Source organism: Sinocyclocheilus grahami, unplaced genomic scaffold (genome assembly GCF_001515645.1).
Source record: "Sinocyclocheilus grahami isolate Dianchi unplaced genomic scaffold, SAMN03320097.WGS_v1.1 scaffold604.1, whole genome shotgun sequence".
Classification (NCBI taxonomy): domain Eukaryota; kingdom Metazoa; phylum Chordata; class Actinopteri; order Cypriniformes; family Cyprinidae; genus Sinocyclocheilus; species Sinocyclocheilus grahami.
This window is the reverse complement of record NW_015505783.1, coordinates 521,133-534,589: the sequence shown is the minus strand read 5'-3', so window position 1 is coordinate 534,589 and position 13,457 is coordinate 521,133. Positions and strand designations below refer to the sequence as shown.

The following is a 13,457-nucleotide window of genomic DNA, read 5'->3' as shown; positions in this document are numbered from 1 at the left end:
AATACTTTAAAACTGTTTGTGGATTCAGGTTTGTTGACAAAAAATGAATATGAATACATGTGTGTTGAGCATCCGATCACACCAGTACTATACACGCTGCCTAAAATTCACAAACCTTATAAGGATATCCCTTCTGGGAGACCCATAGTGGCAGCAATTGGGTCACTTACAGAAAAAATTTCGGCTTTCGTTGATTTTCACTTACAACCTTTAGTCACGTCTTTACCTTCTTATATTAGAGATACTATGGATTTTATCGAACTCATGAATAATGTGACATTACCTGATTATCCGGTCCTTCTAGTCACCATGGATGTTGAATCGCTTTACACCAATGTTCCATTTCAGGGAGGGTTAGAGGCAATTAAATTTTTTCTCGATCAACGTCCTTGTCAGGTTCCAAGCACTGTATGTTTGAGTGACTTGGCAAAATTGGTGCTTTCACATAATTATTTTTTCTTTGGGTCAGATTACTATCTGCAGATCTCAGGAGTCAGCATGGGTTCCAAGATGGCCCCTAGTTTTGCATCTTTATTTTGCGGGTTGTTTGAACATCAGTTTGTGTTAAATCCTGTGGCGAATGATTTCTTGAGACACATTGTTCTATGGAAACGATACATTGATGATGTTTTTTTAGTATGGAGTGGTACTAAATCTGAGTTACTAGAGTTTAATAGCTTGGTTAATAATAAGTGTAGTGCGTTGAAATTTACTATGGAATTTCATCTAGAGAAAATTAATTTTTTGGACGTGCTTGTTCTTCGTACTGCATCAGGCATTGAAACTACTTTGTATCGCAAACCAACTGACCGTAACACCATTTTACACGGACAATCCTATCATCCTGTGTCATTAAAGCGTTCGTTACCAATTTCACAATTTAGTCGCATTCGTCATATTTGCAGCAGTGATGAAGATTTTCAACAGCAATCACAAATTTTATCACAGAGATTTAGAAAACGATCATATCGAGAAGAGTGGATTCAGTCTGCAGCAAGTCGTTTTAAAGATGTGTCACAACAAGAGTCTCGTTAAAAAACATACAAAATTTGACCGTTGTGTTAACTGTTACATCCAATATTCGCCTGTCGAAGGACATTGATTATGTTTTATTGAAACATTGGCATATTGTTGAGAGTGATCCCAACCTCAAGAAATGTTTTGACAAACCACCTCGTTTAGTGCACAAGAAAACATCTAATCTTCGAAATCTTTTGGTTAGAGCTGATTTGAAACCTGCTCCTCATTTTTTGAATAAAATACCATATGGGAATTACAGATGCGGTAACTGTCAACAGTGTAATTTCACATATAAGACGTCGACCTTTACACATCCGCACACGGCAAAACATTTTTAAATTCGTGGCACTATTTCATGTAAGACGGCTAATGTCATTTACCTGTTGCGTTGCCCTTGTGGTTTATGTTATATTGGTAAGACCAGCAGACCTCTAAAAACTCGCATCTCTGAACATCGATGTGCAATTAGACATCGCGATCCAAAAAGTCCGGTAGCACAGCACTTTGCAGATTCAAGACACTGAGTTTCCACTCTTCAGTACATAGGTATTGAAGTAGTGAAGTGTCCGCGTCGCGGAGGTGATATCAAAAAATTGCTTTTACAACGCGAAGCCTTTTGGATTTATACACTAGACACGTTGTCCCCTAGAGGATTAAATGAGGATTTTGATATTCGTCCATTTCTTTAAACAGACGATATCTATCTACATATAATAAATAACGTTTTGTGGTTATTGATTTGTATTTATGTACCCAGGCAGGCATCAATTAATGTTATTAAACAATATTTTGAGAATTATATTCATGTATTTTGCATAGCTTTACATGTTTTTGATTTATTTTGATATGTTATTGTTTTGGTATTATTATTATTATTATCATGATAATATGGTACGGTCATGTGACCTTTGATCACCTGGAGGTAGGCCTATAAAGATCGGGATATCAGTGTTGTTCATTTGTCTGATGAAGAGCCTGCGTGCTCGAAACGTCACATATGCTATGCGACAGTTTTTTAAAGAATACAACTTTTTGATACTTTTGGAGCTTTGGTGTTGCCGACTTTACATCCAAAAATTTAATAAAATTGGATTAAATGCATAAAGGATTTTTGTTATTTAACATATTTAATTATTGCAGGTTTGCATCATATTCTGAGTTTGCGTTTCACTGTTTTTATTCATTTTGAGGAACACTGAATCTGTTTTGTGCTGTAAGATGAGTAAATACATGTTTAATTTATATATAAATAAATATGTATATCATATTTTAAATATAATAAATGTTGTATATTTTAAATATTATTATATAAAATATTTTATTTATAAGGACAACACACATTAATCAACATTTCTGTAAACGTGCCAGTGTTAGCCAGCCAGCTAATGTTCAGCTGCAGTCCTTTGGCAAGATGTCTCAGAGCCCTTTAAGATATCAAGAAGAATAAACAAAAGACAAGAAGACATCAGTACACTAACACAATAACAACAATCAACACAATTAGCCATGCAAGCACACGTATCAGTAGGTGTGTGCAGGCATGCTGAACAAACATTAACCATACATGAAGCACAACAGACACCATTATGGGTTAATAAAATAACACGCACCTAAATCAGTCGACACATGAGAAGCAAAGTAGCTGGTGTTACTTATTTGAAAAATATGTTTTCCTGTAAAAATAGTAAAAGTAATGCCTTACTTTACTAGTTACTTGGAAAAAGTTCCACATCTCGCGTTTCCCCCAACACTGCTCTTTTGTGTGTGGCTAATCGTCCTCTAATGTTGTTGATTGTCCAGGACTCTCCGTGATGACAGGGAACTGTTCATTCACCCTGATTCAGTGCTGTATGGAGAAAAGCCCCCGAAATGGTACTTGTATAAACCCAAGGGAATTAATGGTACTTATTCCATTTAGTTTGTTGGTTTTTCACTGAATACTAACTGAACTCTTTGTTTGGGGACGCGGCGCAGGGTGGTCTTCAACGAGGTGGTTCAGACCAGCAAGTACTACATGCGTGACGTGACGGCGGTTGAGTCCTCCTGGCTGGTGGAGCTGGCACCTCACTTCTACAAACAGGCCAAGGTGAGAGCGACACAAACCACACAGCATTTACAGGCAGATGAGCTGATCTAGATATTCACAATTCATTTAAAAGCCTCTGGTGTGTAAAAATAGTAAATATCATCATGTCCTCCTGTTTTTTTTACCCTAATAAAAGATATCAGAGCATTAAATAGTTAATAAAGAAACTTCATTCTAATGCTCATTATATTAGCGTTAGCCGCGCTTATGCTAACGATCAGTGGTGGACAGTAACGAAGCAGTTTTACTTCGTTACTGTACTTGAGTAAATTTTTCAAGTATCTGTACTTTACTGGAGTAGTTTTATTTTGAGTAACTTTTACTTTTACTTCACTACATTCCAAATATTCCATAAGATCGTACTTTTTACTTCACTACATTTCATAAAACATATCGTTACTCCTTATAATATATCAAGTGCTCCGAGACGCAGAAGCGGTGTCTGATTCATGAACGAACTGATTCTTTTCAATTAACCTTTTAAATCGGATCGCAAATCGCACCAAACGATTCATTGACGAATTGGAATGATCCGAATGCAGCTGTTCTCGAGTCGACACCTCACTGATTCACATGATCCGTTTAGTGCGAGTCTCCAGTGAACTGAACTCACAAGTAAGAACCGGGAGATCTTGTGAGCGCGCACGTCTGATGCTGTTAAAAGTAAGTTACTAATGTCGAATTTTAGGATTAATTATTGTAACTGAAAATCATATTTAGGTCAGAGCTGTCAGTTGTTTGTGAACTAAATCTGCTGTAAAGGGTGATCTGTTTAAGCCCACTGAAATGCATGAGTGCAGACACATCAACATCAGAGTCTCTATGTTTTAGGTGCTATGCATTTAGCCCTATGTGACATCTGTTTTTATATTGTTTGTCGGCACACATGGCTAGTTGATCCAGATACATAGTAACTTCAGCTGAGTAGAAAAATATAAATGTTTATTCATAACCATGCTGAAAATAAGTCAATGTTAGCTGATGCTAACTGTCTAGCTAACGAGCTTGCTGGTGCTAAATTGAGGTAATAAAAAAAATAATAATAAAGCTGCAAAATAAACATTCATCTATCGGTACTTTTTACTTAAGTACATAAAAAAATCAAGTACTTTTGGTCTTTCATTCGAGTAAAATTGAAAACGGAGTACTTTTACTGGAGTAATATTTTATTATACGGATCTGTACTTCGTCCACCACTGCTAACGATTAACTACTCTAATAACAGCAATGTTCATTTCAATCCGACATTCAAATTAAAATATTGAATAATAATCATAACAGAAGCGGTGTTTCCCTCAGACTTGCACTCTATTTGTGGCGGCATATATATGCAAATTCATTCTCTGCCAGCAGGAGGCGCTTGTAGAGCGGGAGAAATCGAGGTTTCCCGAGTAACGGCTGTAATCAAATAAGCGCTGCGCTCACAAACGCTGCTTTATCAGGCATTACAGGCAAGATGAAATGAGAATGACATCCATCATTTTCTGAAGACAGTTGGTTTCCTTCAGAAATGCAGTGATATAAAAACACCCGCACCGGGTTTCGACTTTGACACGTGCAGTGCTCATGTTTATTCAATGAAGTCAAAGCCTTTTGGAAAATCTATTTGTGGCGGTGAGTTTTGATATTGTGGCGCGGGCCGTCACAAAAAAATCAATATGGGAAACACTGAGAATATCTAAATATTAAAAATTAAAATGAAACTTACCTGCTTGAACTCTTTCTGGATGTCTGTCTTTAAAGTGTTTTGTTAGTTTGGTGTGTTTCCTACTTTTGATGTCGCCACATGCTTTTATGAAGAGAGCGCATCTGCATCAAGAACCGGGTTGACCGGGTACTCGTTACCACCGGTACTTAAAAAAACTTTTTAGTACCGACTTTGTACCGAAGTACCGGGTCTTTTGACAACACTAGTCTGGACCGAAAAAACACACTTATATTCCATTCATGTAGTGCTGTCAAACGATTAATCGCATCCAAAATACAAGTTTTTGTTTACAAAATATGTGTGCTGTGTATATTTATTATGTATATATAATTGCAAACACATGCAGATAAATTATATGAATATGAATATAGACATAAATATTTTCAAAATATATACATTATAAATAAGTATATTTAATATATAAACATTTTTCTGAAATATATGCATGCATGTGTTTGTATTTATGTATATATATATATACAGCGGGTACGGAAAGTATTCAGACCCCCTTACATTTTTCACTCTTTGTTATATTGCAGCCATTTGCTAAAATCATTTAAGTAATTTTTTTTCCTCATTAATGTACACACAGCACCCCATATTGACAGAAAAACACAGAATTGTTGACATTTTTGCAGATTTATTAAAAAAGAAAAACTGGAATATCACATGGTCCTAAGTATTCAGACCTTTTGCTGTGACACTCATATATTTAACTCAGGTGCTGTCCATTTCTTCTGATCATCCTTGAGATGGTTCTACACCTTCATTTGAGTCCAGCTGTGTTTGATTATACTGATTGGACTTGATTAGGAAACCCACACCCCTGTCTATATAAGACCTTACAGCTCACAGTGCATGTCAGAGCAAATGAGAATCATGAGGTCAAAGCAACTACCTGAAGAGCTCAGAGACAGAATTGTGGCAAGGCACAGAACTGGCCAAGGTTACAAAAAAATTTCTGCCGCACTTAAGGTTCCTAAGAGCACAGTGGCCTCCATAATCCGTAAATCCAGCCAGGGCCCTGACTTAAACCCAATTGAGCATCTCTGGAGAGACCTAAAAATGTCTGTCCACCAACGTTTACCATCCAACCTGGCAGAACTGGAGAGGATCTGCAAGGAGGGATGGCAGAGGATCCCCAAATCCAGGTGTGAACAACTTGTTGCATCTTTCCCAAAAAGACTCATGGCTTTATTAGATCAAAAGGGTGCTTCTACTAAATACTGAGCAAAGGGTCTGAATACTTAGGACCATGTGATATTTCAGTTTTTCTTTTTTAATAAATCTGCAAAAATGTCAACAATTCTGTGTTTTTCTGTCAATATGGGGTGCTGTGTGTACATTAATGAGGAAAAAAATTTTTAGCAAATTAGCAAATGGCTGCAATATAACAAAGAGTGAAAAATTTAAGGGGGTCTGAATACTTTCCGTACCCACTGTATATATATATATATACATAAATATACACAGCACACACACACATATATTATGTAAACAAAAACTATCCTCAATCATGTTTGTTTATAAATGTTAAAAAAATAGTTTAAAGTGTTGTCTGCTCACCAAAGCTGCATTTATTTGATCAAAAACACAATAAAAACAGTAATATTATATAATAGTATAACAATTTAAAATAACAGTTTTCTATATCTGTTAAAATGTAATTTATTCCTGTGATCAAAGCTGAATTTCCAGCATCATTACTGCAGTCTTCAGCGTCACATGATCTTCAGAAATCATTCTGATATGCTGCTCGAGAAACATTTCTGATTATTATCAATGTTGTGTATTTTTGTGCAAAGTTTTTTTTTTTAAAGCTCCTTTGTTGATTAGGAAGTTCAAAAGAACAGCATTTATCTGAAATAGAAATCGTTTGTAACATTATAAATATCTACACCGTTGCAATTTAATGCATCCTTGCCGAATTTCAAGTATTAATTTTCCCCTGAAAAACATTCTCACCTTTAAAGTTTAAATTAAAAACTGGTTTTACTGAATCATTTATACAAATGCTTCAACAAAAATACAAGCCAATTCCTTTCATTACAAAATCAGTGAACCTCACTAGTCATATTTGCTCTTTGCTACAGTTAAATACGTTTTGGTTGTTGTTGATGTCACACAAAAATATATTAACATGGCTTTTTTTATACAAAAACAGACTAATGTTGCCTTTAAAAATGGCTTTTTTCCCCCACCTCTGCCTCTCTGATTTGTCTTATAGCACGGGTCTCTGAACAGCAAGCGGGCCAAAGTCTTCTGAGCTCGGCTACATCCACACTTCCAGGTTTTTGCTGAACAGCTGGCCATAGATAGAGGAAGATCTTAAGGAACCGCTCCTCTAAAACTAAAGGAACTATTAAGTACACACATGCACACTTTGGTGTTTATTGCAGCTGGAAGGCAAAAGGAACACTGTGGTATTTTGTATATACAAATGTATGTGATACATTTATGCGGTCATGGTCATCTTTGTATTATTTAACAGCCATTGGAATAACTTGACTGTGATTTTGTTGATTACTGTTTGAGAGTGAGAGAATGACTGGATGGATGGATGGATAGATATTGGAGATTTACAGCTTTACAACATCGCACGAAGCCCTACCCTCAACAGTAACCATAATATTACTATAATAAGCTACTTTGTACCAGTTATTTCAAACCCTCATCGGAGAAATACTGTGTAGCTCAAACGTAGTGGCCTTTTAACCATTATGTGCCAAATATTATAAATCCGTAGAACATTTCCTGATGTATGTGGAATGTGAAATGAATTGTAGTTACACTGTCAGCATGAGACAAAAAAGTGCCATTTTTTAATATTATATATATATATAGGTCCCCATAAAGTAGCCTTGTTATGCACCTCTGGCCTAAAAACTGTGTTATTAGGTGTAATTATTAATTTCATAGTGTAGTGTAAGATCTCATTTAGGAAAGATCAGCCATGACTTGTTCAGTGTGGGGAGTGAATAGCACAGCGAATGAGACGCCTCAGGGAGGAGCTTCTTTCTTATTAAAGTAAATGGGGTGCTAACTGTGGATATGGCAACCCTTCTCAGGTCACGCCTCTTCTGGGCGTGGCGTTTAATAGGAAGGCTGAGGTGCCAATCATGTGGGTGGAGGCGGAGCCTCTGTCATAATGTGATGTTTTGACAACGTTTGTGATGTTTTAGTTTTACTGTGACATGTTGGTCCCTGCATAGTTTATTATATCCCAAAAAAAATGTCATTAAAATCTACATTCAAGGTTACTTCTGTAACATTATTACCAAATGTCTTCAAGACAACACACATGGTTATAGAGTATATGTAGTCGGTAGCCTTGAGTAGTGTAGATTTAGCCGCTGACAAAGTCCTGTGCAGTCTTATTGATAGCAGTTTAAACGTTCTTGCATGTCTTTAAACAATACAGATCTCACGTAGTTTCACAGCAGTGCGGTTATTTGTGGAGGAAATCAAATAATCATACCTTACTCTGACTCTGTCCAGATGTGCTGCTCCAGAGCTCTGTGTGTCAGAGAGTCAAATAAAGTCTGATGTTCACTGTGAAAACACGTGTCGAGTCTCTACTAGGTCTGTTTTACATAGAATAAAGAAGGAAACTGTGGAAAACTATGCGGTTTGGATTTGTATAAAAGTGTCCATGTGATGCTGGTGAAATATTACAACTGCTTCATGTTTTAGGACTTGACAGTCAAATACAGCATACAAATAATAGGAAAGAAGATATCGAACTACATGTTCTGATTAAAACAAGTGTGTGTGATTGAAGGTGACCAGAAGGTGTCAGTGTTGGTCAGAGAAATGCATTCAGTCTGATTCAGAGAAACATTTCATCAGATTATGAATTATTGTCTTGTCTAGCATGTGCTAATAAATGTGCACATCTGAAATAATATTACAGTCTTTTGGAGACACTTTGAGGTCAGCAGGAGGTTTGGGGTTAGTAGGAATTTTCTTGTTTGTTTTGAAAGAAGTCTGTTATGCTCACCAATTTATTATTTGGATAAACGATTACATTTAAAAAATAACTGTCTCCTATTTGATCACTGTTGTAAGTATAAATGGCTTAATGAACTCCATATATATATATATATCACACACACACACACACACTCACTCACTCACATACACGCGCACTCACACACACACACACACACACACACACACACACACACACTCACTCACTCACATACACGCGCACTCACACACACACACAGTCTGGTCAGCTATCCTTACACACACAGACACACAAGGAGTTTATTCAACTCTTAACTCCTCCCATCCACACACACACACCTGTGGATGTGTCATGATTTACACTCAACAAAATACATCAGAATAATGGCTATTGGATGCCGATTTACCACAATTTCCTACATGGGATCTATTTATCATGAGGTTTTCTAAAAACGAATCATATATTAGTCCTGTCAAACGATTAATCGCATACAAAATAAAAGTTTAAGTTAATAAAATAAACGTTTTTATTTACATAATATATGTGTGTGTACTGTGTATATTTATTATGTATATATAAAAGCACACACATACAGTACATATTTAGAACATTTTTACATGCATACAGTGCCGCTTGAAAGTTTGTGAACCCTTTAGAATTTTCTATATTTCTGCATAAATATGACACAAAACATAATCAAAATTTCACACAAGTCGTGAAAGTTGACAGAGAACCCAATCAAACAAATGAGATGAAAATGTATACTTTGTCATTTATTTATTCAGGAAAATTATCCAATATTACATATCTGTGAGTGGCAAAAGTATGTGAATCTCTAGGATTGGCTGTTAATTTGAAGGTGAAATTAGAGAGTTGTCTTCAATCAGTGAGATGACTATCAGGTGTCAGTGTGTACCCTGTTTTATTTAAAGAACAGGGATCTACATGATCATGTTTGTGGAAGTGTATCATGGCACGAACAAATGAGATCTCTGAGAACAAAAAGAGTTGGTGTTGTTCATCAGGCTAGAAAACTGGACCCTGGGACCCTTTGGACCCATCTGTGAAACATGGTGGTGGTAGTATCATGGTTTGGGCCTGTTTTACTGCGTCTGGTCCAGGACATCTTGCCATCATTGATGGAACAATGAATTCTGAATTATACCAGCAAATTCTGAAGGAAAATTTCAGGACATCTGCCCGAGAACTAAATCTCAAGAGAAAGTGGGCCATGCAGCAAGACAACAACCCCAATCACACAAGTCATTATACCAAAGAATGGCTAAAGAAGAACAAAGTTAATGTTTTGGAATGACTGAGTCAAATTCCAGACCTTAATCCAACTGAAATTTTGTGGAAGGACCTGAAGCAAGCAGTTCATAGGAGGAAACCCACCAACATCACAGAGCTGAAGTGATTCTGTACTGAGGAATGGGCAAAAATTCCTACAAGCCGTTGTGCAGGACTGATCAGCAGTTACTAGAAACGTTACTTGCAGTTCTTGCTGCAAAAGGGGGTCACACCAGATACTGAAAGCAAAGATTCACATACCTTTACCACTCACAAATATTTAACACCAGATCATTTTTCTCAATAAATTAATGACAAAGTATATATTTTAGTCTCGTTTGTTTGACTGGATTCTCTTTGTCTCCTTTCAGGATTTGTGTGAAAATCTAATTATGTTTTGTGTCATATTTATGCAGAAATATAGAAAATTCTAAAGGGTTCTCAAACTTTCAAGCAGCACTGTGTATTTATATTCATATAATTTATATTATATATAAATATATATTATATAAACAAAACATATTTTTCTTAAATATATACATGCATATATTATGTGAACAAAAACTTTTATTTTGGATGCAATTAGGGCTGTCCTCGACTAGGGATTTTTCTGGTCGACTAGTGGTTGCTCATTTTAAGCATTAGTAGACTAATCGCACATTTATTAATAAACCATTTAAATCATTATTATGAGCCTTTAATTGCCTACGTAGTGTAGCGTCTGGACCACTCAAACACACAATATATATTTTGTTAGCTAGATTTAACAAATACTCTGTAACACCCCAGGATGTGTGTGTGTGTGTGTGTGTGTATGTGTATGTTAGACCAGTTTATGTGTTTATGTAGTATGTTGGAGTAGTTTAAGTGTTTATGTAGTTAATAAAACCTTACTTGTATCACACTTGACGTGGTTCATTGTTTGCTCATAACTGGAGTCACTTAATCATGCAGATTTATGCTACAAGCTTTTGTAGAATTGTACAGTAAGGAAGTTATTTCCCTTAACCAGGAAATTAACGTTCTTAGAATTGACAAGACAGTTGACCCTGAGAGGTCAGCTAAATATCTACAGCAGAAGTGTGAGCTGAGTCGCTACAGTAGCCTAATATGCACTCAAGCGCACGAATCGGCAGAGGTAATGATTATGCATGTGTCAGTGAAAAACAGTAAGGAGGCTGCATTAACATTTTAATAATTCACTGATAAACTAGTGCTTTCTTTGTTTCGGGTTTAAGAGATGAATTTGGCGACACTGACTCAGTGCTGCTGCGCCTGTATTCATGTTTCATGCGGATTACATAATCTGAGAATATTTGTTGAATTGGTTCATTTGAAAGTAGACATTTCACTATCTATTGATATATTTTCATCTCCGTAAGGTAAAGATATACACAGAGTTTCGCACTCAAGTTCACAGAGTCATATTTGCTTTCATTATTTCACAAAAGCACAATTTGTTGTTATTGTGAGTGCACACAAATAAACGTAGAGTCTTTACAGATTTGAAAGATGTATTACTCTTGGCCTGTGGAATTTTTGTACATTTTTATTTCTTCTGCGACTAAGCAACTAATACAATTTTGGTCGACTAATGATTAGTTGACTATTATGGGGCAGCCCTAGATGCGATTAATCATAAATATATATTATATTAATATAAATATATACATGTAAATACATGTAAATATTTTCAAAATATATACTGGTTGTGTGTGTATTTATATATACATTAAAAATATAGGCTACACAGTACACACACATATATTACGTAAACAAAAACTTTTATTTTGGATGCGATTAATTGTGATTATTCGTTTGACAGCACTATATGCATTATGCATTTATTTTATTCTCAGTTTATTCCTTTTATCTTTTATTTGTCATGATTAGATGTTATAATTAAGAACGACTAATATTATCAGCTATTATTAATCGTGTTTGTACAGTGTACCTCCATTAAGTAGCATTAATAGAACTTTAAACTCTTAGCTGTCAGGATTATGGACCTGTTTTGTTGTGTTTTCCCTCCCCATGTGCTCAGTGATCCAGTTTGTCCTCTGTTTGATTGTGTTCATGTGATTCAGGTGTGTCGTGTTAATTGTCCTCACTACCCCATGTATTTTGAGTCCCAGTCTGTGCATTCTGTCTTGGTCGGGTCTACATTGTGATGTACGTGTGTCTTCTCCCGTTCCTGGTTTGGATTACCCCTTGTGTGGACTCATTAAAGACTGTTTATTCTAATCTACATCTCCGTTGTTCACTCCGACACAGTGCGTGACATTAGCGTTCCAACGTTCCACATTGAGTTAAATTTGACAGGAATGCTAAGGGGTTATAATCACATTAATTACCTTACATATGGAAATGATTGCATGCAGACAGTGCACCCTATTATATTAATTTGAAAAATGAAAATGGCTATATAGACTATTGGACAAAAAAACTCTTTCAAACTATTTTCTGTATATCAAAATAAAATAGCGTTACCTGAAAATGCGTATTATATGAGGTTTCATATAAACTGAAGCCAAGGGAATTTATGCATTTATGCTTTCTTTTGCTCTGAGGATAGCATTAGCCTACATTTTATTTAGACAAGACCTTAGAGGACATTATAACTGTATTTAATAAAGTACACCTCTATTGTTGTCAACCCTCGTTAAACTGCTAAATATTTCAGTTCTGCCAGACAAATAACAAGATGTGTTGTGGACAAAACAGCTAAGAATTAAACAACTAACAAAACGAAGAAACTGCAGCTGATGGCAGGTTTGGCCTGTCTGTCTGTCTGTCTGTGTGTGTGTGTGTGTGTGTGTGTGTGTGTGTGTGTGTGTGTGTGTGTGTGTGTGTGTGTGTGTGGAGAGGGATGTAATCAGTCGCACAGCCACCCGGCTCTTGGGCCGGTGACAAATCGAAAGTGTCTCGCTGTAGTTTATTGCTCTGATCAGGTCAAACGAAAAATATTGGAGGTCTGGGCGAAGAGACAGTTCCGTCTGCCGCAGATAAATGGACTGATCATTTCTTATTGAGAAACAATTCCTAAAAGGTAGTTTACAGCATGACTGAGGGAAGCAGGCGGCGCAGAGCTCCCACCCTGACCCTTCCCTCCGCCGCTGAATTAAATGGATAGAGAGAGGGTGAGTTTCTGATGGCACAACTCCACTGCAGAGACACTCCATTTATTATGGAGCAGGGGCCTCTGATGAAGTGTAGGCAGAGGGTTCTTCTTCTTTATTTATTTATTTTCTCGCTCTTTCTCTCTCAAGTGAAGTACAAGGCTGGCCTTCAGGCTTCTACACTCCAAATGGATAGAGGGAGGCAATTGAATTTTACACTCCCCTGGTTATGATTAATGCCCGTCTGTGATGGCTGTAGAGGTG

At 36.4% G+C, this 13,457-nt stretch overlaps 1 protein-coding gene across 1 annotated transcript in view; it reads left to right on the top strand.

Moving 5' to 3' along the window:
* Positions 1 to 8,559, top strand: part of dhx35 (DEAH-box helicase 35) — a gene marked incomplete at its 5' end in the record, with an annotated part of 22,737 nt that extends 14,178 nt beyond the window's left edge. Inside the window, 3 exons of the mRNA XM_016240900.1 lie at positions 2,821 to 2,892; positions 2,995 to 3,106; positions 7,042 to 8,559. Coding sequence (XP_016096386.1) covers positions 2,821 to 2,892; positions 2,995 to 3,106; positions 7,042 to 7,080 — 223 coding nt within the window. The remainder of the gene's footprint in view (positions 1 to 2,820; positions 2,893 to 2,994; positions 3,107 to 7,041) is intronic.
* Positions 8,560 to 13,457: the final 4,898 nt, after the last annotated feature.